The following is a 26,432-nucleotide window of genomic DNA, read 5'->3' as shown; positions in this document are numbered from 1 at the left end:
ACGATGTTGAGAGTCGATGTCGTTGTCGCATTGGAGCTACTTGGCATGGTTTTACGAACGTTTATAACCTATTAAATTGTTTACTAATATTTTGTTTCGGTTTACCCCTATACTTCCTTTACTTAAAAACTATTTTTTATTTGCATATTTTATGTACGAGTATGTATAAATATTATTTCTTCTGCATTCCGACGTAAACTTTTTTTATAGACGAGTCAGGTCAAATATAATACGTCTTCATTTAAAGAAACCATTTTTACGTGCATATTTTTATGTATGTTTCGTATAAATTCAAGTTATTGTTTGATATGAATTTCATTTACTTTACGTTTGATTCAATGACAATGTTTATACAAGTTACACTGAGTTTAACTGGATTCGTCGAAATGTGTGTTTTCATATGGTTAATGCATCATATAATGTTTGGACTAATCCATTCAATGTTTACGATGTACCCGCGCCGCAACGCGGGCGGGTCTTAACCCTAGTTTTAAGTTATTTTGCAAGTTTAGTTTAAAGGTTTGGAACATTGTCATTTGAGTCTAAATAGTTTTTAATGTTGCCATTTTAGTCCATTAGTTAACTCCGTCCCTTTATTCTGTTAACTAGAAGGGCATTTCGGTCATTTTATATGTAATTCTGTTAACTGGAAGAAAAATTCGACCATATAAAGTGATCGAATTACCCTTCTAGCTAACATAAAAAATGGACGGAGATAACCCAGTGGACTAAAATGGCAACACTTGAAATTATTTGGACTAAAATGACAACATTTCAAACCTTTAGACTAAACTGACAAAATGACCCAAACCACAATGACTAAAATGACATTTAACTCTTAAATTAATTACCCGATTTGTAAGGGAAAACAGCTCAATTTTGACTTCATTGGGGTTTTTCTAAATTCATTAGGCTATAGGGTGTGGTCATGACCCTCACGACCACCATGACCCTCCATGTTAGTGCCATGTAACTAATCTTTAATCCACCATCCAAAACCACTACCCTAAGGGTATGGTCATGACCCAAACCATTAGCCCTTTATTTATTATCTTTGTCTAAACAAAAAGGAAATGATTTGTTGAAAAATGGAAAGGAGGACCATGGTTGCCATGGTTTAATCCATGCAAACCATGGTGGATCAATCAAGGGGGTGGTGTAGCCTTCCATTCATGTTCCTAGGTGACAAATCATGTCCCAACCATGATCCCCACACCCTATAGCCTTAAGGGGTTTTCCTAAATTCAAAAATCTTTGTCTAGATATTGTTTGTTTGATTCGCAATCACCAATCATCATCACACTCTATAAACGGAATTGTGTACGTACTTTTTTAAATAATCCAATTTTGAGATGGTGTTGTACATAATCCTGAGTAACTTAACACTTTTAACTTCTAAGTCAAATTAGACTGCTTGGTATGAGGCTCATGTAGGTGACATGTGGGCAATGGAGGGTGATGATGACGTGACGCTGATGTGAAGAATAACAATGGAAAAGAGGTTAGTCACCATAACGTTCAACCTTACGGATTCAAAGCAACGGTAATCGTAACAATAGCAACAACACTAATATTCATAAGAGTTAAATACACAAATAATCTTCTCGTAAGATTATATTGCAGTATTGGCCTTCTCCCTTGTCGAAAATGTAAGGGTTTGCCCCATATAGTTTGCCACCCATAATACATTTAGTATTTTCAGTAAAGGTTAATAAAAGTTATGTTGAAGCTTACGTGAAACAAATTTTTTACCCTTCTATTTAAAAAATATATAAATATCACAAACACCCCTTCTTCTAATATGCATACACAAATAGTAACAAAAAAAAAACACCAACAAGATCGACCACCACCCCACAACTACAAGCACAACAAGAAATTAAGAACCCCCACCACCATATCAATAGTAGTACTGGTTGGACCTAGAAATTATTTGCTGCGAGTGCGTATGAGTGGTTCAAGCATATTTTCAAGGGTGCGGTCAGGTTTTTTGCCTAAAAAATACACTAATTTTTTTCAAGGGGTGCGCCCGCCCACTCTGGACTTCACCTAGGTCCGCCCCTGAGTAGGACCACCATAAAACAACAACCATAGCAACAAAAACACCACCACCATCAATAGCAACCACAACAACAAATAAATTTAACATTCCATACATACATTAAGATAGTATCAATACATTTCAACTCCTTTATTCAAAGGAGTCCATCATTTAGCTGATCTTCAGGTGCACAATACGATTTCCATAACCAATGTTTTCGAAATAGCAAATGTATCTCTTCAATAGGAACTTGTTTGGTTTCCGGTAACAAGAAGAAGATGAAGCAAGTCATGATCCCAATCAACGCGGCAAACAACAAGAAAATGCCATATCTAAGATAACATAGTGACACGAGGAAACATTGTGCGACCAAAGCCGTAAAGAACATGTTGACACAAACCACAATACTTTGCCCCGCCGATCTTGTTTCTAACGGAAACAATTCACTTGGAACTAGCCAACCCAACGGACCCCATGATCGGCCATACGCTAAAACGAAAATGCAAATCATAATCACAAGAAAAATCCCAATTCCTTTTGGTAGCTCAACACCTTGTCCAAATTTGAGAGCTAGGGTTATTGCCACAGCCACCTGAAAATCAAGAAAAAGGTTTAATGAGTTTTTCAAGAACATAGAACATGTAACAAATTATCCCACACCCACTTATACAAAACTCAAATGGATATACTTTTCGCTATTATGTTGGTTTTAGAAATTGTAACAAATCATCTAGGCGAGTGGCGGACCTAGCCCATTAATTTAGGGGCATAAAAGGGGCGCGCATCTCAAAAAGATTTTTTTACTGGGGAATCATACAATGGTAAAAAAAAGAAATTTGTTTTGGGGCTTGGGCTATGTTTATCAATTGTGCGTCTTTCAACTATATTATACTTAATTTGTGCTTAATTATTATACAAGTTTGGTGTTGTAAAAGGTCTGTGCTTATAAAAATTTGTAAAAATAATAAATTAAAGTATCCTATTTTTAGGGGTATCCCTGTATTTGTTCAAGGGTATCTTTTATATAAAACGAAAAAAAACTACACTATGAAAACGGGGTTGAGCTGTAGCCCGTGATACCCCTCATTATATTATAAGTCCGCCACTGATCTAGGCTACTGATAACTTGTAAGTGATCACTAGGGGTGCAAATGAGCCGAGCAGCTTGCGAGCTGCTCGAGAAAAAAAACTCAAAACGAGCCAAGCCTTATTGAGCCCGAGCTTAAAATAAAGCTCGTTTATTTATCGAGCATGACATGTGAAGTTCGCTAGGCTCGTTGAGTCTTAGTGTAATATTAGTTTTTTGAAATATTTAATAACATTTACCTCTTATTTCAAGTTGTCTAGTAAACGAGCCGAGCTTATTTAAACATGTTTACGAGTGGACCCAGAATCTGAAAATAAACTTGTTTAGGAAACGAGCCCGAGATTGGCTTCACTTATCGAGCTTGCAAGCCTAAACGAGTCTACTATTTATTATTTTTATTTAATATATTAGATAATAGATAATAAACGAGCCAATCCCTAGCCAAGCTCGAACCTGAGAAACTACCAACGGGCCAAGCCTAAGCTCGAGCTCTTATAAGTTAATCGAGTTGGAGTTCAGACTTGGCTCGTTTGCCCCGCTAGTGATCACCCCCCCCCCCCCCAATATAAAAACATATAAGAAAACTTTTGGTCTAGTGAAATTGCTTACCATGCAGATGATCATTTCAGCACCAGCTTCTAAGAAAAAGGCTCTTCTACCAAATTTATCAACAAACGCCATTGAAATAAATGTAGCAACAATAGGAATGGCACCAGTAATTGTCGCAGACCATAACGATGCACTAGAGCCAAACCCCAAGCTCTGAAAGATCACCGGTGCATAGAACAAAATCGAATTATTGCCTGTAAGTTGTTGAAACGCAGGTATACCCAAAGCTCCAATGATCAACTGAGGCCGGTTCTTCCTCTTTAAAAGGTTTCTAAACGGATGTTTTATGGCTTTCGCAGCCTCGCTTGCTTCAATAAGATCTTGAAACTCGGCTTCTATGTTCTTTGTACCTCTAACTTTTTCAAGAACTGTTCTTCCTTCATCTAATCTTCCTTGTTCAACTAAACTGTTTGGTGTTTCGGGTAGGAAAAGTCCGCCGATAAACATTAATGTTGCGGGAACTGTGGCTAACCCAAGTGATAATCTCCATCCCCATGTGTGTTTCTCAGTTGCATTGTTTATAAAATTGGCTATAAATACACCTAAACATGTTGTCAACTGAAACAGTTGGTTTACTGAACCTCTGATCTTCGCTGGTGCCATTTCCGACAGATAAAGAGGAACCGCCTGCATAATCGAAAACAAGTACATATTCTTATATGGTTTGCTTACACACTTACCTTGTTTAGTTCTGTTTTTTTTTTTTTTTTTTTTTTTTTTTTTTTTTTTTTTTTTTATAAAGCCGAACAAAATAAAATTTAACCGAATAAACTGAAAATTGAACGCCCTTACTTTTATTGTTAAGGCTTAATCAATGAACAATTTTAGCCTCTCATTATGCTCACGCCCCTAAAAATCTTATTTTCACACTCCTACAGCTATACGGCCAGTATAGAGTTATACATGCGTTATATGAGAATTTTGCACAAAAAAATGTCAGAGAATGTTTTTTTGTCTCCATGTATACGAGCTGTATAACATTATACAACCCGTATACAATGTTATACGACCCATATAATGTTATACAACTGGTATAGAATGTTATACGACCTAATATTTTCTCCATCTATATAAGCTGTATAACATCATACGAGCCGTGTAGCATTATAGGACCAAATATTTGACATGCCAGGTTATTCTATATGGGCCGTATAACCCTATACGACCCGTATAGAGGGTGTGAAAATAAGATTTTAGAGTGTGACTTTATTAACACTGTTTTAATAAGCAATCTCCTACTAATACTTACTTGGTTTCCGAATCCGATTCCTACACCGAGAAAACAGCGGCCAATGATGAGCATGGCGATGTTTTGAGCTCCAGCGTTGATGACGGATCCGACGAAGAAACTGATGGCGCCCCAAAGAATACTGGTTCTCCGACCACTATTTCTAGTGACATGAGATGCTAAAAAGGTGGAAATGAGGGCAGCAAAATAAAGTGATGAAGTGAAAAGGGTGAGGATTTGGCTGTCATATTTGCAGTAATCAGTTTCTGTTAGATGTTCTTGTTTTCTTTTGTAAACTTCAGGGAAGAATTCCTTCAAGAAATAGTCCATGGATGTTACACCACCTAAGATAAGATATTTAACAAATTTACTAACTTTTTTAACAACAATTTTTTTACATATAAGCACCATCTATACTTATACTTGTAAGGACTTTACTAGCTATAATAGCCTTATAAAATCTACCTTAATTCAACAACAAAAAAAATGCATTATTTATGATTATTAATATTAAAATGTACCATATCATCATATTTTAAGCAACTAAAATGGAGTATTGTTTTGTAGCTTTAGTCTTAACCAACAACAAAGTTCAAAATTAAAGCTGAAACGACAACATGAACATGTTTGAAAATTAGATAGATTCTACAATGGGAGTTAAATAAAATGTCTTGATTTATTAAAATGAAATTTATTGGGTCTACGTGGAATTATCCATGTATATGCATACATGGATGTCTAATATATGTTTTAATGTTTTATTCTAGGTTGTGTGAATAAAGCCCGAGTCCTTAGCATGTTAACGTTAAGTAGTGGGCTGAGTCTAGTGGGTTGTTGAGTCTTCCTTGTTTTCAGTAGTTTCCTTATTTCTAGTTTAAGTTTGTTTCTGACCGTTGTAATTGTTTGGCTATAAAAGCCATTTGCTGTTCATGAATAGATGTATCGAAATTCAGCAATTTATTGTGTTACTATATGCACTTGTCACTACAAGTGGTATCAGAGCACAATTGTGAGATCCATTAGAGAGCTGAGTGAGATCTGTTTTGAGAGTTTGAAGAGAAGTACGAGCTGCTGTTCAGGAACAATGACAGAAGAGTCAAGCAATTTCCAGGCAACCCATGTACCGAAGTTTGATGGAGATTACGATCATTGGAATATGGTCATGAAGAATCTCATCAAATCAAAGGAATGCTGGAGTGTGGTAGAAGATGGGTATGCGGAGATCCGCCCAGGAGAACAAGCCAGAGCAACTCAAAGGAAGAATTATGATGAAAACAAACTGAAGGATATGAGGGTTATGAATTACTTGTTTCAGTCAATAGACAAGTCAATTCTGAAAAAAATCACCAAAAAGGAGACTTCCAAGCAGGTGTGGGATGCAATGAAGAATAAGTATCAAGGGAGTGCTAGAGTAAAACGGGCACAATTGCAAAGATTAAGGAGAATCTTTGAGACACTTGAAATGAAGACTGGTGAAAGTGTGAATGATTATCTTGGAAGAGTAATGGTGGTTGCTAATGATATGAGTAACTGTGGAGAAGACATGACAGATGTGAAGATTGTTGAAAAGGTATTAAGGACTCTCACTGAGAATTTTAATTTTGTTGTGTGCACAATTGAAGAGTCGAAAAATCTGGATGAGATGACAGTAGATGAGTTGCAAAGCTCACTGTTGGTTCATGAGCAAAAACTGTTGAGAGGGTCAACTTAGGAGCAGGTTCTTAAGGTGGAACAAGACAACGCATATGGTAGAGGAAGAGGTAGAGGGATATCAAGTTATAATAGAGGAAGAGGTAGAGGAAGAGGTCGTGGCACATTTGACAAAAGCACTGTTGAGTGTTACAAATGTAGAAAACTGGGCCATTTTCAGTATGAATGTCCTTCTGAAGAAAAAATAGCAAACTATGCTGAGTTTGATGAAAATGAAGAATTGGTGCTGATGGCAACAATTGATGTGGAGATGTACGAGCAGGAAGAAAAGGCTATCATGGCTGCATCTGAACCTCTAAAGGAAGGTAAGAAAAGTATTTGGTTCCTAGACTCAGCATGTTCCAATCATATGACAGGGAACAAGGCTTGTTTCTCAAGGCTTGATCTGAGTTTTACACACTCAGTAAAATTGGGAAATGATAAAAGGTTGGAGGTACAGGGAATTGGAGATGTGAAGTTGATTGTAGATGGGATAACACAGGTCATTACGAATGTGTACTATACACCTGAACTGACCTCAAACCTTATAAGTGTTGGGCAACTTCAAGAGAAGGGAGTGACATTCATTTTTAAAGAGGGTGTAGGCAAGATGTATCATCCTGTGAAGGGTCTCATCTTGGCATCCAAGATGACCAAAAACAGGTTGTTCCCTATATTTGCTGCTCAAGATGAAGCATACAGATGCATGCAAGTCACCACTGGAAAGGAGTTATGGCATAGAAGATTTGCTCATACAAATCATAAGGCTCTTAGAACCATGCAGTTCAACAACATGGTAGAAGGTCTTCCAAAGGTAGCTGAGAAGACTCAATTATGTGAAGTGTGTGAAGTTGGAAAGCAAAACAGGGTGGAGATACCTAAGAAAAGCAAGTGGCATGCATCTGAAAGGCTGCAGTTGGTTCACACGGACATCTGTGGACCAATCAGACCAGTGTCCCAAGGAGGAAAGAGGTATGTCTTAGTGTTCATTGATGATTACACCAGGAAGACTTGGGTTTATTTATTGGCTTTTAAGGGGGAATCTTTTGAATGTTTTAAAAGATTTAAGGCAGTTGTTGAAAAAGAAACTGGTTTTAGTATAAAATGCTTGAGGAGTGATAGGGGTGGTGAGTTCACTTCACAAGAATTTAAAGATTTTTGTGAAAAGGAGGGAATCAAGAGGCAACTAACTGCTGCTTATACTCCCCAGCAGAATGGGGTGGCAGAAAGAAGAAATAGAACTTTGATGAATATGGTTAGGTGTCTCTTAAAGGAGAAGGATTTGCCTAAGTATTTATGGGCAGAAGCTGTTGTATGGGCGTGTCATGTTCTAAACAGAACAATAAGTAGAAGTTTAGACAAAAAGGTTCCTGAGGAGTTGTGGACAGGAGTTAAGCCAAGTGTAAGTCACTTTAGAGTCTTTGGCTGTATTGGTTATGCTCATATACCAAAACAGCTAAGGACCAAACTGGATGATAAAAGTCACAAGTGCATATTTCTTGGAGTTAGTGTAGAATCAAAGGCTTACAAGCTTTATGATCCTATCACCAAGAAGCTTGTGATAAGTAGAGATGTGGCATTTGATGAAGATGGCAAGTGGAACTGGAATGATTCTAAGGGGGAAATTCAAGATCTTGTCATTGAAGAAGAAGTTTCAGCTGAAAGGGTGAATGAACAGGCAGACTCTACACCTGAAAATGAGACAGTTGAGCAAGATACAACACAAGATACTGAAGGGGCCAGTCAGGAGGATGCTGAAAGTGAAGAAGAACTTGATGAAGGGCCTGCTGTTCAGCCAACTAGACAAGGGTCCGGCAGGATTAAGAAAAATCCTGCATGGATGAAGGATTATCAAACCAACTTTGCAGAAGAAGATGTAATGGCTTTATACAGTGCATCGGATGAACCTGTTAGTTATAAGGAGGCTGTGAAAGAAGATAAATGGGTGTCTGCTATGAAGACTGAAATAGAGGCAATAGAAAGTAATCAAACTTGGGAATTGGTGGATGCAGTTTCAGGTATAAAGCCCATTGGAGTAAAATGGGTGTACAAGACCAAGTTGAATGAAAAGGGGGAAGTGGAAAAATACAAAGCCAGACTTGTTGTTAAGGGATATGCACAAAAGCAGGGAGTTGATTATAATGAAGTTTTTGCTCCAGTCGCTAGATGGGACACTGTCAGGTTGTTTTTGGCTATTTCAGCTAAGAGGAACTGGATAGTGTATCAGCTGGATGTAAAAAGTGCCTTTTTGCATGGTGAATTAACAGAAACAGTGTACATTGAGCAGCCAGAAGGATTTGTCAAGAAGGGAAAGGAATAAATGGTGTATAGGTTAAAGAAAGCACTCTATGGGCTAAAACAAGCTCCAAGAGCCTGGTATCATAGAATCGAGGCATATTTCAAAAGAGAAGGGTTCAAAAAGAGCAGCTATGATCATACTTTGTTCACCAAGAAGGTATCGAATAAGTTTTTAATGGTGAGCCTGTATGTAGATGATTTAATATATGCAGGAAGTGATAAAGTCATATGCGAAGAGTTTAAAGAATCAATGAAGAAGGAGTTTAGCATGACTGATCTGGGTCAAATGAGGTATTTCTTGGGTGTGGAAGTCAAGCAGACGGAAGATAGTATAGAGATCAGTCAAAGGAAGTATGCAAATGAAGTCTTAAAGAGGTTTGGAATGGAAGAGGCTAATGCTGTTCACTTACCTATGGTGCCAGGAGCTGTGTTGACTAAAGTTGGATCAGGGGAGGAGGTTGATGAATCTATGTACAAGAGCCTGGTTGGTAGCCTTATGTATCTAACAGTTACGAGACCAGATATTATGTATGTGGTTAGTTTAATTTCCAGGTTTATGGCTAAGCCAAGAGAATATCACTACTATGCTGCCAAAAGAGTCCTGAGGTACATTAAGGGTACTTTAAGCTATGGACTGAAGTATAACAAGAGAAAGAAAGAAGAATTGGTGGTGTATACGGATAGTAGTTTTGCAAGGGACTTTGAAGATAGAAGAAGCACTTCAGGTTATGTTTGTCTATTAAGTGGAGCTGCTGTGTGTTGGTGTTCAAGAAAGCAAGAGATAGTGACTCTATCCTCAACTGAGGCTGAATATGTAGCTGCTGGGTTATGTGCTTGTCTGTGTGTTTGGATGAAAGGACTATTAAAGGAGATGGAAGAGGAAACAGGAACTGTGACTATCTACTGTGATAATACTTCTACCATTAAGTTGTCAAAGAATCCAGTGATGCATAGAAGGACCAGGCATATAGACATTCGGTATCATTATATGAGGGAATTAATCGAGAAGGGAATAGTTGAATTGGAGTTCTGTGGTACTAAGAGGCAGATAGCAGATGGTATGACTAAGGCTGTTAAAGAGGAGGCATTCAATGCAATTCGAGATGCTATGGGAGTTCATGGTGTTAAACAAGACACTTGAAGAAAGTCTTGTTTAAGGGGAGGATTTATTGGGTCTACGTGGAATTATCCATGTATATGCATACATGGATGTCTAATATATGTTTTAATGTTTTATTCTAGGTTGTGTGAATAAAGCCCGAGTCCTTAGCATGTTAACGTTAAGTAGTGGGCTGAGTCTAGTGGGTTGTTGAGTCTTCCTTGTTTTCAGTAGTTTCCTTATTTCTAGTTTAAGTTTGTTTCTGACCGTTGTAATTGTTTGGCTATAAAAGCCATTTGCTGTTCATGAATAGATGTATCGAAATTCAGCAATTTATTGTGTTACTATATGCACTTGTCACTACAAAATTTTCATAAAAGCCATGATTTTTTCCAAAAATAATTATAAAACCTTGGCTAGTTTTTATAAAAACCAAATCCCATAAACATTTTTCAAATTTGTTATCAAATAACACTTGAATTTTGAAATATTTAGTAGATTCAACACATTAGCAATTTAAAATATTAGATACAAATGATTTTTTATACTAAATAAAAATAAGGGTTTTAACCCCTAAATATTAAATTTTGTTGATTCTATATCACGGAGCCACATCTTAATTTCTACTTGTTTTCTGCTTTGATTATTTTGTCGTATCACTCTATTCACTCATGTTAAGGATTAAGTGCGTATATTAGTTGTGTTTTTTTTTTCTTGCCAATAAGTGGTTGAAAGCTTGCCTTTCTTTTGAAAGATGTAGATTCAACTCCTACTTGGTGCAGAGTGAGGCACTGGTGGGCAACGATAGGAGACCCATGGAAACCTGTGTTGGATCCTTGAGCCAAACGGGTTTTAACGGTAATTTCACTGTCGTGCCTACGGGCGGGTGGGAATTACTGGGTTTTCCCCAAAATTGGTAGTGGACTCGGGTTACTCTCGGGGTACTCCGTTTGTCCAGTGGGTGTCCGAGAATGCTCGGGATTGACTCTGTTGGCCGTTAAAAAAAGTTGGGTTTTCCAATTTATGTTTCTATTTGGCAATGAGTTATGCTTCATTTTTATATATACAATAAATCATTAATATATGCTATTTGCATATTCATTTTATTCCTTATTTTAGTTTCTTTATTTAGTTATTTAAGTTATTTATTCTTTTATGTAAGATTGTTAGGTTATGCGTAATGAGCATTATAAGGGCGTAAAAGGGTTTGATAATGCCCTAACACCACCCTCGTGAGCGTTATGGGAACACGAAGAGAGAGATGGGGGGGGGTGGGACAAAAAAGGAGAAAAAATGGAAAGTAATGAGCATTAAAGGACATTAACCGTTACACATTTTTTTGAAGAAGCGTTGTGATGCTGATTTGCGAAAAATGCCCCTTAGGGGCGTGAACCATTATGCATGATCTTATATTGTAATACCATGTCAACATGAAATCATTGCCGGTCACAAGCTCAATTAAAAGAAGAGTGACATGAACACTAACCGGAGATACCGAGATCATACCCAAACAAAGATCCACCAAGTGCGGCAACGACACAAGCAAAAATAAAATAGGAGGTGATCCTATGCTCATAGAGCTCCGCCCTAGCTCCGCCCTTGTCGCTCACCGTTCCTCCACCTGCCATTATAGTCACCCTGCAAGGTCAACTATCCCAGCAATGAAAACTTAAATTTATGATTATGAGTATGCATAGATATCACCAAGTGTGTGGTTTGGAATGTATCTATGACTTCAATTTACACACATGGTGTCTAAAATTTTAATCAAGTAACAAGTATGGTCAGTTGATTTTGGATACTTCCTTTTTAGTCCTTATAACTTTTGTATCAAATTAAGTATTTTCTATAGAGACCTCTATAGTCCAAAATTCCAAATGGGGCCTAAACATTCTCAATTTATGACCTAGCTAGGATAAGATGATGAGGCGACTTATAGGCCATGCAAAAACATTATTACTACTTTCTTATTTTAAAGACGAAAAATAAAACAAAAACAATACCATTGATGTTCTATACGAACCAAACATGTTATAAGAAGGTTTGCGGATTCTAAATGAGTTGTAATTAAGTAGTGAACGGGATGACCTTACAAATTTACCTTTTTATCAAGATTTTATAGATATTTTAGAATAAATACATCAATACCTATAAAGAATTTATAGATTTTTTAGGATAAATACGTCAATACCTATTTTCTGCGGGATTTAAACTCTAACATTTTGGTTGTGAAATACATCACTTAACCATCAAAATGCCCCTTAGAGATCCTTATAAGTTTACTTTTCATTCTAATTTTAAATTGGTTGAAAAATCTACTTATTTAACTAAACATGTTGGATATATTTAGGTAATCCCAACCCCAAACCCCGATTAGATAAGCTTGTCCCAAACCCGTTTCAAAACCCGTCGGGTTTCTAGCGGGTAAATACTCATCGGGTATCCGGTATACCTGCGGGTTTCGGGTAACCCATTAATTTTAAAAAGTTTACCCATTGGGTACCCGACCCAAAACCCATCGGGTAACTACTAATCAGTTACATTTAGTATTATCACTAAAGAAATATATCAAATAACTATAATGTATACGGGATAAAATACCTATGTGTATAGAAAAAAGGATGTATTATATATGTACATATTTAAAAATATAAAAGAAATTATATCGGGTAAACCTTTATCGGGTAATTGGGTCGCGTAAACGGGTATATCACCAAATTTATTGGTTCAAGAGTGAACCTGATTACCATGCAGATGCTCATTTCAGTGCCAGCTTCCAAGAAAAAAAAATCTTCTACCAAATTTATCAACAAACGCCATAGAAACAAACGTAGCAACAACAAGAATGCCGTTAGTGAGCGTTGATGACCATAACGATGCATCAGAACCAAACCCCAAGATCTGAAAGATCACCGGCGCATAGAACATAATTGAATTATTCCCAGCTGTAAGTTGTTGAAACGCAGGTATACCCAAAGCTCCAATGATCAACTGAGGCCGGTTCTTCCTCTTTAAAAGGTTTCTAAATGGATGTTTTACGGCTTTCGCAGCCTCGCTTGCTTCAATAAGATCTTGAAACTCGGCTTCTATGTCTTTTGTACCTCTAACTTTTCAAGAACTGTTCTTCCTTCCTCTAGTCTTCCTTGTTCAACTAAACTGTTTGGTGTTTCGGGTAGGAAAAGTCCGCCGATAAACATTAATGTTGCGGGAACTGTGGCTAACCCAAGTGATAATCTCCATCCCCATGTGTGTTTCTCAGTTGCATTGTTTATAAAATTGGCTATAAATACACCTAAACATGTTGTCAACTGAAACAGTTGGTTTACTGAACCTCTGATCTTCGCTGGTGCCATTTCCGACAGATAAAGAGGAACCGCCTGCATTAGTTATCAAGAAACAAAGAAAATATTTGATTATAAATAATGCTCAATGGATGAGGAGTTTTGGTAATATATATGAAAGTATGAAACACTTACTTGGTTCCCAAATCCAAGTCCGAAACCCAGAAAGCAGCGGCCAATGATGAGCATGGCGATGTTTTGAGCTCCTGCGTTGATGACGGATCCGACGAAGAAGCTGACAGCACCCCAAAGAATACTGGCTCGTCGACCACGAATCCGGGTGACATGGGATGCAGAAAAGGTGGAAATGAGGGCGGCGAAATAGAGCGAGGAAGTGAAAAGTGTGAGGATTTGGCTATCGTATTTGCAGTAATCGGTTTCGTTTAGATGTTCTTGTTTTCTTATGTACACTTCTGGGAAAATTTCTTTCAAGAAATAGTCCATGGATGTTACTCCACCTGCAGTTAAGTTTTTCCATGCAAGAATTTTGAACTTTTTTGAGTCAACTTTGTTATTGTAAACTTTTCTTAACTACCAATAAAAGTTTGATCACCTGGGTAAACCTAATGGTATAAGGTCACTCACATATGCGAACATGAATGGCATTTTTGCTCCAAACAAGACTTAAACCCATGACCTCTAGACTGGAAGGTCGGGCCGGGGTGCCAATACACTAGAAGATCATTGACAATATCCTATTAAATATTATTTATATAGTGAATTACGTTTGTGGCCCCTGTGGTTATATCACTTTTACTATATTAACCCAAAATAAGAATTTTTAAATATCAGCCCCCATGGTCTATATAACTAACTATTTTGGCCCCTAAGTCTAAAGATCATGGAGGACAAAATGGTTAGTTATAGAGATCATAGGGGCCAAAATGGTTAGACTTAGGGCTGAAATGGTTAGTTATAGAAACCATGAGGACAGATATGTTAAAAAATCTTATTTTGGACTACTATAGTAAAAGTGATATAACCATAGGGGCCAAAAACGTAATTTACTTTTATATATATATGTTACAAACATCATCATGGTGTCTACATAGTTTACATATTTTAAACTTTTATAAAATATCAAGTGTCTATTGAAAATTTATGAAAGTTCCATTTATTTTTATTTGTTCTATACAGTAAGGAACTCGACTGATACCCCTGAATCGCCCCAAGTCGAAATAATAGATCAGTATTTTTTTAACAACGCAAAACACACGTCTCCCCTGATGAAGTGAATTGATTTTGCCTTAATAACACCGGTGTTCTCGGGCACTACGACTAATTTTTTGGGTTAATCTCTTTCGGTTGTTATATAGCGAATTATAACTAATGCAGCTTCTGAACTTTTAGTAAACGGAAGTCTGAATTCTTATTACCAACCATGGTTGCAAAAGTCTCCCTAGTCGGATTCGGGAGTAGTCGGGAAGTACTCAGCTTAGGCGGAGATTACTCGGAGGGTAATTGGCCTGGGAGAAGAGTACTCACGCCTCGGCAGCCTACCTTGTAGCGAGTACTCGAGGAGTACTCGGAGCCTAGGCGGGACTTTTACAACCATAAATACCAACTGAACACTGTTATTTTAAAAATTTTATGTAAAGTATTTAATAACTACACGTTTGTTTAATCTGGTTCAACAAGTTTTACAACAAGTGAACCAGTAGTGCCGGTTCGATCTATAATAACAGTACCAGCAGCGGTTAATGGAACGAAGACAAGAAACACAATGGAAACAGACATGCAACAGATACAACGATAAATCAAAATGTCGACCAACATGGCATAAAGGTGATGGCTACCCGCCTAAATACGATAAAAAATACAAACGCTTAATTGGTAACTAATTATTTTGTAGTTATCCCAAGGCAAAATCTACAACCGCCGTAAGCTTCTCTTCCACTGATTGCGGAATTCAATAAGCTTTTAATGCTCTCACATAACCATTCCTCCATCAATGGTAAGCACCTGCAAATGCACATATTGTTTTCAATGGGAAATGTTAACCAACCACCAAGATATAACGCCTACTTATGCAAGTAAACTGCTTTATTATTTTACTTTACTGATGGTTTCTTAAACACAGACCACCTAAACATGAGCGGAATTTGATGGGGCCCGGGAGAAGTACATTGTTATCCCCTACCCTACTAAACCTCAACATGAATATCAATGGATAATCAATCAATAACCACCAACCACCGGTTAGCACAACACTTTTTAAACAATAATTAGCTTTATAAATTTTCTTTTCAGAATACGGTGATCTTGCAGAAATGGGATATTGGCTTATGTTTAGGCCTGTAAATGAACCCAATGAACCCGAACAGAGGCATGTTCGTGTTCGTTCATTTAGCTCTAACCGAACATGAACGAAAACATATAATCGAACACTTTTTTATGTTCACGTTCGTTTATTAAGAAAATGGGCATGTTCGTGTTCGTTTATGTTCGTTCGATTAAAACCTAAACGAACAGTTCACGAACGTAAACAAACAAACTTAAACGAACATAATTTAACAAACAATAAACAACACAAATAAACATAACTGAGTAAACATAAACGAACATAAAATATTTTTTTTTTATATGTTAGTGTTTAATTACGATAAATACCATTGGAAAACCCAATTTTATTACTAGAAAACCCAATTGCCAATTAGTTATATTTATATAAGTAGTTAGAAAGTTCCTTTTATATTTCATATTTATATGAATATAACTACTTGTGTATTTAATTGGAACGAACATAAACGAATGTAAATAAACAAACATAAACGGCCGATCACAAACATAAACGAACGAACAAAATGTGTGTTCATGTTCGTTCGTTTAATTAAATGAACAAAAAAGTTGTGTTCATGTTCATTCGTTAAATAAATAAATGAACATAAACGCCGAACAAGTTCACGAACAGTTCATGAACGTTCAGTTCGTTTTATGTTTGATATGATGAAAACAATGTAAGAACATTATTGCAAGAATTAGGTTTTATAAGAAGAACCTGTCCAGTCATGTAAGCAGCTGCAGGATTGAGAGCCAAGAATTCAACAAGCCCAGCAACTTCTTCAGGAGTGCCATACCTCCCTATAAATCAAATCAAATCAAAGACAATCAATTTATTGTCACATTTGAAAGTAGTAACAATTTACGATACTTTGCTACTCCTTTCTACCGGTTACATCATTAAAAATGCAAGAAAAATAAAGGCTCACCTAAGGGGATAGTCTTCAAGATGTTTTTCTCAATGTCTTCCCCAAGCTTAGCGGTCATATCTGATGAAATAAATCCAGGGGCAATAGCATTCGCCTGTTGTAACAGAAACCGATTTACAACTATATCTACAGATAATTTGAGATGATGGTAAAGTTGTAAATACTCACGGTTATGCCTCTGGTTGCGTATTCCCTTGCGACAGTTTTAGTAAGCCCGATAACTCCGGCTTTTGCAGCACTATAATTGGCTTGCCCAAGGTTGCCAACTAGACCAACAACGGATGCTATATTGATTATTCTTCCCTGAGAAATTTTTTACCGTTTGTTGGTGAAACTGAGCGGAAAAAATAAGAAACTGAAGACATTTGATGGGAGCGACTACCGTTCTCTTCTTCATCATAATTTTGGCAGCTGCCTGAAAAGAGAGAAAATTCGGTAAAAAAAAAAATAATGCTCAGATATGATTTAATTGTGTACTAATATTTGGAATGTCTTAGAACTAGACCTGTGTACATAGGAATACACCAGTGAGATTCAAATCAATAACCTCCTGCCATTGAGATGACTTCATCCTCATCATCAAGCCGTCCCTCGTAATACCTGTATGATTGATTTGAATTTTAATTACAAGAAAAGATTAAAAAAAAAAGAAAGAAAGTAACAGCTGCAGAAAACTGAAGAAAATGGAGGTTATATTGTCTCTTTCTATGTTGGATTAGAACAGAATATGGACGACAAGAATAATAATCTCTGGAGCAATTACACAGACACAAAATAGACGTGACAAAAAAAAAAAGTAAGATCAAAACAACATTTTTCCAATCGGTTTATCTTTCTAAAGTTTAATATATATAGATACAGTTAGAGGGGGCAATCTTGACCAAAAACCTTTCAAGTGGGTTAGTTTTGGGTTGCTTTTAAAATTATATGGGTTGGTTTGGGTAAGATTTTTTAACTAATTGGGTCACAATGGGTCACTTGAAATTCCATCTTGTTATTTTCGGGTCAAAGCGGGTCGACAACATTAAAGAAATGGGTCGATGTGGGTTAGTGTCTTAAAGAAACGGGGCAGGTTTCGTATCGGAATGGGTTTCGGATACGCAACGGGTTTTGGGCCGGCACGAGTTTCCGCACGAGACGAGTGTCGGGTCGGGACGAGTTTCGTACCGTTTCGACGCGAACCGTTTCGACCCGTACCGTTTCGAATCGAACCGTTTTGACCTGTACCGTTTCGACCGGCACCGTTTCGACGCGAACCGTTTCAACCCGTACCGTTTCGACCGGTACCGTTTCGAATCAAACCGTTTCAACGGGAACCGTTTCGACGCGACCATCCCCACCACCGTAACCAGCACCAACCATCACCTCCGCAACAATCACCATCAACCGAAGCCACCACTGTGTAACCGTCAACCATCGCCACCACCACAGCCAGTCAACCAACGCCACCACCGCAGCCACCGTCAAACCATCGCTAGTTTGCCACCACCACAGCCACCATCAACCATCATCGCCACACGACGCAACCACACAAAACAACCCGAACCCGTTCCAACCCGAACCCGTTTCGACCCGAACCAAAACAACCTTTTTTTTAAGTGACCCGTTTTGACCCGAACCCGTTTCGACCCGAACCCATTTTGACCCATGACCCGATCCAACCCGACCCAACCCTTTTGCCAGGTCTAGATACAGTAGTCAGTATTTCAAAAAAATCTTTGTCTCCTAATAATGTCAGATTTTTTCTTGGTTTTTAGTTACAGTCAAGTACTGTAGGATTAACTTGTTTGGCTGCATGTATTATTTACTTGAGATTTGTTAACTTTAAATACAATTATAAACTGAAATAAGACTTGAAGAAAATATAGGGTGGGGGAAAGTAGAATTAGGTAACCTGCATTGTTGACCAATACATCAACAGTCCCCCAAGCATCAACTGCCTGCAATGATTATAAAGTCAACAAATTTCCAAATAACTTTCAAAAAATGAATCAAGATATGACAGCATTTTCACTCACGGTTTTGATCATAGATGCAACTTCTTCTTCTTTTGAAACATCTCCCCCAAATGTAAGTGCCTCACCACCCGATGCCTGAATCTGAAAGGAAATAGCACATTCCATTTTATGCAACCACAATTTGTTACAAGATAACAAACCTAACCTAACCGTCCTTTCTAATTTGTTTCCCCCTAATATCATATTAAAAAGATTTAGGTATGTCTTAAACTCACCTCTTTACAAACTTCTTCTGCCTCTTTAGACGACCTTGCATAATTAACCAAAACCTGAAACATTAAGCCATAACTAGCATAAGAATGAAAGGTAAAACAATATCAGACCCGCAACCAAAACATCTTGTGAATCACACTCACTCGCACGAAGAAACATATATAAACCCAAGATTAAGAGATCGTTATTGAAAAAAAAATAAATGTAGAGAACAAACAATAGAACACATTTACAAACTGACATGAAATGTACAAATGTCTAGGTTGCTCATGAAGCTGATGATATGTGATATTCAGTGTGCGACAAACTTTTCAGTCATATATACTAAAAATTCCACTGACCTTACAACCAGCTTTGCCTAGGGCTAGTGCAACAGCCTTTCCAATGCCTCTAGAGGCTCCAGTCACAATAACAACAGGAGCTTCCACCTTCTGTGTTGTATCAACACTTGCTTGTTCAGCAGTAGCCACCTGTGCTTTTACACCTGCAAGTCTCATTACATTAAACTTTAAAGTATTCAACCTTACATTGTACAAGGTATAAGATCGTGTCATACAAAATCACAAGGGCTAAACAATCTCCGCAACATAATATACAAAATGTTGCATAGTAATCATTCGATAATACTGCTTGAAAATAGTAAGAAAATGTTATGCATCCAATTCAGTTCCAATGTGTAAACAAATTCAGATTAAATCTGTTGCCCAGAATCTTCTTGACAAACAATGAATATAACAACGAATGAAATAAACACAAACTAACCTTGATTGAAAGAATAACGATTGTGAATATGTACAAGTGAATGATAGAGAATATGTTTTACAATAGAAATATCTAACCCTATTTATACTTATCGAAGAGGTGCGAATCCAATAGACGTGTCTCTTCACGAACAGTTGTGTCTTTTGATCTTGTGGTTGATAATGATTCTTGAAGAGGTATGTCAATTCGTAGCCACAAGTCTTGAACCGTCGCATCCTTTTGTTACACACCTTTTCGAATTGGGGAAGTAGTTTTCAACTTCTGATTTGTCATGTTTAGCCCCCGAACTTCATAACCGCCATATAACTAACTATATACTAATTACATAATGAACCCTAATATTTTAGGATGTGAAGGAGATTATGATTTCATTCACCCCCCTAATCTCGAACATCCTTAATTTGCACCTTGATCTTTCTCCATGTCTTGCTTGCCATCATGTGCTTGTTGAAGTAGATCATTGCAGTCTTCTTTGATTGCCATTAGGAGAGTTGGTTCCTCGTCTTCCAGCACCAGATTTGTTTCTTCTTCTCTTTGATTTGATTCAGGACAATCTGAGGCATAATGACCAAACTTTTGGCAATTGTAGCATTTTATCTTGCTTAAATCCTTCCCAAACTTCTTTTGGTTGCTTCCATTCTTGTAAGCATCATGTGATGAATCTTCATCATCATCTTCTTGTTTGAACCTTCTATCACGCCATTTGTCTTGCGATGAGTTGAACCTTCCTTGTCCATTCTTCCCAAAACGCCTTCCACGACCATAGTTCTTGTCGCGTCGCGTATACATAAGTTTCTCTTGATTATATACCGGGTTTTCATCCACCAAACCGGTCCTTTCTTCATAGGCTTTCAACCTTCCAATTGTCTCGTCTAGCGTCGTTGTTTCTAAATCAGCGAATTGTTCAATGGTTGCAACAATTTGAACGAACCTTTTTGGTACAGAACTCAGAAGTTTCCGTACTAAAGTTGGTTGATCAAAAGTTGATCCAAGACCACTCGCCCTCGTGACAATGCTATTTAGTCTTGCAGTGAACGAATCGATAGTGTCTTCCTCCTTCATTTTTAACATCTCAAACTCTGTTTTGAGCGTTTGAAGACGTGCCTTTTGCACTCGATCTGCACCGACGTGCCTAGTCTTTAATGCATCCCAAATTTCTTTTGCACTTTTGCAACTTGCAACTTGTATTATCATATCTTCCGGTAGTGCTTGAAATAAATAAGCGGTCGCCATCATATCCTTCTTTTCATCCGCTTGCGTATTTTCTTTTGGTTCTATCATTTCCCATAAACCGTTTGCCCTCAAAATGGTTTTTATACGGATTGCCCATACCGTATAATTTGTAGACTTTAAGATAGGACACTGAAACTGGGAGAACGAACTACCATCTTTAATCACTACCGCGTTTGACGGAGAGGCTCCTCCTGAATCCGCCATAATTTCTTTTCCAACAATTTTCACTTTTTATACTTTGGTTTTCTCCTAAAACCGAAGTCTATGATTCCAAAAAATTCACACTAACTTTCTAACGTGGAATCAAACCAATTTCTAAACTTATAAAAATTCCAAAAAAAAATAGAACGTAGAACCTGGAATTTGCGAACCGACCGACTTCTCTTATCGTGATTCTCCGCACGGTTTTCTGACTTTTCTTAACAACCCTCTTGGCTGCGTTTTTTTCTTCTTCTTGATTCGCGACTCTCTAAACACAAACCAAAAAATCAGCCCCAAACCCGCTTGATTTGTGACTAAACCTTTCAACCGAACACCCTCTTGATGCTTTGATATCACAAAACTTCTCAGATTTTGTGTCTTTAACAACCTTCAAACAACCCAAACTTCTCAGATTTGCGATTGCTTCTTGAAACCGGAATACAAACTTCTCAAATTTGTTTCCGTCTTCTTAACCCGAATCGTAGCCTCTTGCCGTGATTTGAATTAACAAAAACTCAGAATCTGAACACCCTCCTGATAACCGTACCCGCTTGATGCGATTGATAAAAAATCGAACACCCTCCTGATGACCGATTAACGACGAACAACAATCGTACCCGCTTGATGCGATTGATGTTAAAACTTAACAAAGAACAACCCAATCAACGCCTCCTGCGTGATCAGAATTGTCAGGGAATTCAACCACCCGCCTGATGATTATCTTCCCGAAACGAATTTGAGCCCTAGGCTCTGATACCACTGTTGCCCAGAATCTTCTTGACAAACAATGAATATAACAACGAATGAAATAAACACAAACTAACCTTGATTGAAAGAATAACGATTGTGAATATGTACAAGTGAATGATTGAGAATATGTTTTACAATAGAAATATCTAACCCTATTTATACTTATCGAAGAGGTGCGAATCCAATAGACGTGTCTCTTCACGAACAGTTGTGTCTTTTGATCTTGTGGTTGATAATGATTCTTGAAGAGGTATGTCAATTCGTAGCCACAAGTCTTGAACCGTCGCATCCTTTTGTTACACACCTTTTCGAATTGGGGAAGTAGTTTTCAACTTCTGATTTGTCATGTTTAGTCCCCGAACTTCATAACCGCCATATAACTAACTATATACTAATTACATAATGAACCCTAATATTTTAGGATGTGAAGGAGATTATGATTTCAAAATCTTCATGAAAAATCATAACTAGACGACAGTCGCCTCGCAACACTTCCAAATTAGCATTCTGTATGCTCAGCCTTGGTTTAAAAAGCGTGAGGCGCTCCGAAGCGTTTTGGTTCCAAAAGCTTTAAGCGAAGCTTCAAGCGTGAAGCGAGAGCTTTACGTATACGAAGCGTTCAAAATAAAAAAATAAAAAAAATATTGTACACATCAATATGACCTATTCTACTTGTTAATCAATAATAAACACAAAAACATGATTAAAAAACACACTTAACACATAAAAAACATAGTTAAAACATAAAATAAAGTCGAAACACACTTAAAACATAAACATAAATCAAGTTGCAGAGATAATAGCTCTCAGAATCGCAGGAGAAGAGGAAGGGAGCGGCTGAATATGTTAAAAGATAGCGGCTGATTATTAGGGTAAAGAAGTAGGGCCTCATTTAAACCCTATTTAAAAACTATTGGGCCTAAAAAAAATGACCCAAATGTGACCTGATTGGGCTGAAGCGTCGCCTCAAACCAAGGTCGCTTTGCGCTTAACGCTCGCCTCAAAAGGCTTCACGTGTTGTGACGCTTCAGACCAAAAAAAGCGCTATTCCAAACGCTTCACGCTTTAAGCGCGCTTAAAGCTCGCTTTTTTAAACCAAGTGCTCAGCAGCTATAGCCTATAGGATATCACAATAATTCGAACCTACGCCTACATTTTCTCCTCAGCTATTCATTATTCTGATTAAGTTGTTCATCAGCAACCTTCTGACATAATAAAACAAATCAACCTAATTCCTAGAAGGAACAACACTTCAATCTCATCCTATCGCAAAGAAGAGCACACAATTTGAAGAAATAAAATGTAACTACCTATACAATTCTATTAACATAAGCATATCAAATCACAAAACCTAAAATCAACATATTGCATACCAGACGAAGCAAGTGACAGTTTAGATCATATCATATAAAATCATGAGTGCTAAATGGTTTCAGCAACGTAACACACCAAATGTTGCATAATAATAACTAAATAGTATTGTTTATTCCAATGTGAAAATAAATTCAGGTTAAATCTTCTTAGAACATCATAACTAGACGACAAACACTGCTAAATTAGCATCATGTATGCTCAACCAGTAGCGGATCCAGGATTTTTTTTTAATTGGGTTCACTTTTTAGGTGCTCTATCCATCAACTTGACGTTAGAATTTCCGTCCGGGTCGGGTCGGGCTTTATCACTAAAGTCACTTTTTTCGTATGATGCTTTAGAGCATTTCCATCCCATGAACTATCTCCGTCTCTATAAAAACACATTTCTCTAACTTTATTACTAAATTAATTTGTGATAAACTTTTACCTAACGAATTCGAGTCAAGATGGGTCTGTGTCAGAACCTTATATCTAATGGTTATTTTAGTTTTGGTTTCGAAAAATCTAAACACAAAACATTATTCTGAACCAGACACTAAACAAAACGACGCTCTGAACTTTTATAGATGAGAAGAAAGCACAAAAAGATGAATAGCTAATCATCTATTTGAGCTGGTTACAACTACAAAAGCATCTAACTGAAGCATTTCTATTGCTTATTAGCTAGGAGATTCTTAAACGGTTTTGTTCCACTAAACGAAATTAAATTAATTTCCATCTGATTGCCATGTCAAATCTCTGTCTATTAACATTTTTCATTTGATGGGTGATGGGTCTAGGTATGACCTTAGTTAAATATTTATTTTTGAATGTCATTCCTTAAGTACCAAAGACCTCTGCAACAACTTTTAATAGTCTTATTGCTAGAAAAGCCTCATCATCTTTTGTGCCCACAAGATCCATTTTAAGCCTTTCACTCTTTCACCAATATACATATTCATACCAAAGCTTGTGATCTCAAACCAAAAAAAAAAAAAAAAACTAATAAGACATTCCAAGCAAATAACAAAACTTCTCAGTCATGATCTACTGAAGTTAATAACTCCAATAATCAAAATAGTTTTGCAAGTAATAATAAAAATCTACAAAGACTAAGTTCAAATTTATAATACCTAATACTACTAAATACCATATCTCATAATCATATAGCAACTTTCAACAATTTACACACAATAATCAACAAATTAAACAACAATTTTAGCAAATTGAGTGAAAAAATTATAGAAAAAAGTGAGAGATATTCAAGGGCAGGTGGGCGGTGACTGCCGGAGTTGGACGACAGTGGAGGTCACGATGACGAAGGGGCTGATGATTTTGGGGTAATGGTGTGGTTCTGCCTTTGTTTCTACAATGGACAAGGGAAAGGGAACCAACGAATTGAAAATGAATACAAATAGTCAAAAGGCCTAATACATTAATTTAGGATTTTAAAAATATGCAAACACGAAAAATGCTTGTTTCAGGACTAGAACTCGGGACAGAGAGGTTGGAAAAGGAGGTGCTAACCAGTGGACCATTCCAATTTTTTTTCTTATGGGTTCACCTCATAATATATTTATGGGTTCCTTTATATTTTCTATGTACATTTTCTACTAATATTCAAAATCGAATGGGTTCCTGGGAACCCGGACCCTTCATCGTAAGTCCGCCCCTGTGCTCAACAGCTATAGGATACTACAATAACTTCAACATAAGTCTACAAATTCGTTCTCAGCTATTCATTATTCTGATTAAGTTCTTCAGCAACCTTCTGTTACGTGTCGAAGCCCATGTCGAGCATGAAGGCCAAAGACGAGTTAAGCCCAAAGGGAGATCCAGAAGTCAAAGCCCAGGTGGGAGATAATGGGCCAGGAGTCAAAGCTCAGGTGCAAGATGTGTGAGCAGGGAATTAGCCAACGTGTTCTAGTCTTTTGATTTAGCTTTGCTTAAATAAAGGAATGGTGGGGATGCCCACGTTTTCCAGTTAACGTTTACTTCCTAAAAGTTGTTAGGAGTAGCTTTGAAGTTTTCTAATTGTTTTTCCCTTTAAATTGTAATCCTTCGTTATCAGAAAATTGCCTCACTATCTTGCCTTCTTCCTCCTTGCTATTACTCTATCTCTCAAATACTCCTCTATCTTCTGCAACTATTGTGATTAACCTGTTCAACCCATAGCACCTTCTGACCTCCTAAGTAACAACAATTCAATCACATCCTACTACTTAACAAAGAGCACACAATTTGAACAAATAAAAGATGACTAGCTATACAATTATATCAACAATCAACAAACATAAGAATATCAAATCATAAAACCTAAATTCCAACACATTTATCAGCATAACCATATCAAATCATAAAAAAAAAACCTAAAAATCAATAGATTTTCATACCATACGAAGCAAGTGAGACTTTAGATCGGCATTGCGAGTAACTGAGGCTCCGTTGAAGCTGAACTGAGGATGCGGTTTTGCCGTTGAAAGCGACGGTCCGTACGCCGGCGGAGTTAGTTGAGATACGGTTGGATTTGAAAACCGATCCGGTGAAAGAAGCAGATGCTGCGGCAGCCATGAGCGTTCTAGAGAGAGAAAATGAGGAGAGAGAGTAACGAAGAGGAGCAATTGTGTAGTGTAAATGAAATTGAAGTGATATATGAAGAGTGTGTGTGTGTGTTGGTCTTGGAAGCTCCGTCCGACTGACTGATGGCGATATAACCTAAAGCTGAATAGCAGCGTTGGAGTTTCAATCACATTTTTCCCATATACCCTCCCTAACTAACCCCCTTGTACGGCCCATTTCAATATTTTTATTACGGTCAAGCAATTTACGGTTTTAAACCGTCAGATCCGAATCATATTCTTGTATTCTGGGTCTGGTTCCGGTTCTTAAACTTGGAGAAGACTGTTAAAGATTAAACTTTAAGTTATGAGTTAAATGTCATTTTAGTCTATGTGGTTTGCGTCATTTTTCTAGTTTAGTCCAAAGGTTTATAACGTTACCATTTTAGTCCAAATAGTTTTAAACATTGTCATTTTAGTCCACTGGGTTAACTCCATCCTTTTATTCTGTTAACTAGAAGAGCATTTCGGTCATTTTATATGTAATTTTGTTAACTAGAAGGGCAATTCGACCATATAAAATGGTCGAATTACCCTTCTAGCTAACGTAAAAAATGGACAGGAGTTAACCCAATGGACTAAAATGGCAATGCTTGCAACTATTTGGACTAAAATGGCAACATTTCAAACTTTTGGACTAAACTGACAAAATAACCAAAACCACATTTAACTCTTAAATTATAT

General features: G+C 37.2%; 2 protein-coding genes and 1 pseudogene across 3 annotated transcripts; all 3 read right to left on the bottom strand.

Moving 5' to 3' along the window:
- Positions 1-2,121: 2,121 nt before the first annotated feature.
- Positions 2,122-11,757, bottom strand: LOC110886896 (sugar transport protein 14). 2 transcript variants are annotated; one of them, XM_035978858.1, is made up of 5 exons: positions 11,538-11,757; positions 4,987-5,309; positions 3,738-4,364; positions 2,442-2,633; positions 2,122-2,302 (listed from the first exon to the last, which is right to left on the bottom strand). In XM_035978858.1, exons 1-5 carry the CDS (start codon positions 11,677-11,679, stop codon positions 2,213-2,215), a joined length of 1,374 nt encoding a protein of 457 aa, XP_035834751.1. In that variant the 5' UTR covers positions 11,680-11,757; the 3' UTR covers positions 2,122-2,212. The 2 variants fall into 2 exon arrangements, with proteins under 2 accessions (XP_035834751.1, XP_021990465.1); XM_022134773.2 differs by having other exon boundaries at positions 2,122-2,633.
- A 435-nt stretch (positions 11,758-12,192) lies between these two features.
- Positions 12,193-13,998, bottom strand: LOC110883579 (annotated as a pseudogene).
- A 971-nt stretch (positions 13,999-14,969) lies between these two features.
- LOC110886898 (3-oxoacyl-[acyl-carrier-protein] reductase 4) lies at positions 14,970-25,874 on the bottom strand. The gene is made up of 11 exons (XM_022134775.2): positions 25,524-25,874; positions 19,174-19,316; positions 18,835-18,888; positions 18,620-18,700; positions 18,496-18,541; positions 17,107-17,201; positions 16,984-17,016; positions 16,770-16,904; positions 16,602-16,695; positions 16,391-16,473; positions 14,970-15,354 (listed from the first exon to the last, which is right to left on the bottom strand). Exons 1-11 carry the CDS (start codon positions 25,699-25,701, stop codon positions 15,322-15,324), a joined length of 975 nt encoding a protein of 324 aa, XP_021990467.1. The 5' UTR covers positions 25,702-25,874; the 3' UTR covers positions 14,970-15,321.
- Positions 25,875-26,432: the final 558 nt, after the last annotated feature.

This window comes from Helianthus annuus, chromosome 10 (genome assembly GCF_002127325.2).
Source record: "Helianthus annuus cultivar XRQ/B chromosome 10, HanXRQr2.0-SUNRISE, whole genome shotgun sequence".
NCBI classification, from domain to species: domain Eukaryota; kingdom Viridiplantae; phylum Streptophyta; class Magnoliopsida; order Asterales; family Asteraceae; genus Helianthus; species Helianthus annuus.
Note: the sequence above shows the minus strand (reverse complement) of the source record. Positions and strands in the feature narration are given on the sequence as shown.

Bases quoted from the DNA above. Each gene is read 5' to 3' on its own strand.
- LOC110886896 (XM_022134773.2), bottom strand. From the start codon at position 11,679: ATGGCAGGTGGAGGAACGGTGAGCGACAAGGGCGGAGCTAGGGCGGAG. The intron at 5,310-11,537 runs GTTAGTGTTCAT...ATCTTATCTTAG, and splicing joins GTATGATCTCGGTATCTCCG to GTGGTGTAACATCCATGGAC. The intron at 4,365-4,986 runs GTAAGTATTAGT...TCGATTATGCAG, and splicing joins GAATCGGATTCGGAAACCAA to GCGGTTCCTCTTTATCTGTC.
- LOC110886898 (XM_022134775.2), bottom strand. From the start codon at position 25,701: ATGGCTGCCGCAGCATCTGCTTCTTTCACCGGATCGGTTTTCAAATCC. The intron at 16,696-16,769 runs GTGAGTATTTAC...CTGTTACAACAG, and splicing joins ACGCAACCAGAGGCATAACC to GCGAATGCTATTGCCCCTGG. The intron at 15,355-16,390 runs GTTCTTCTTATA...GTGCATTTGCAG, and splicing joins CTGCTTACATGACTGGACAG to GTGCTTACCATTGATGGAGG.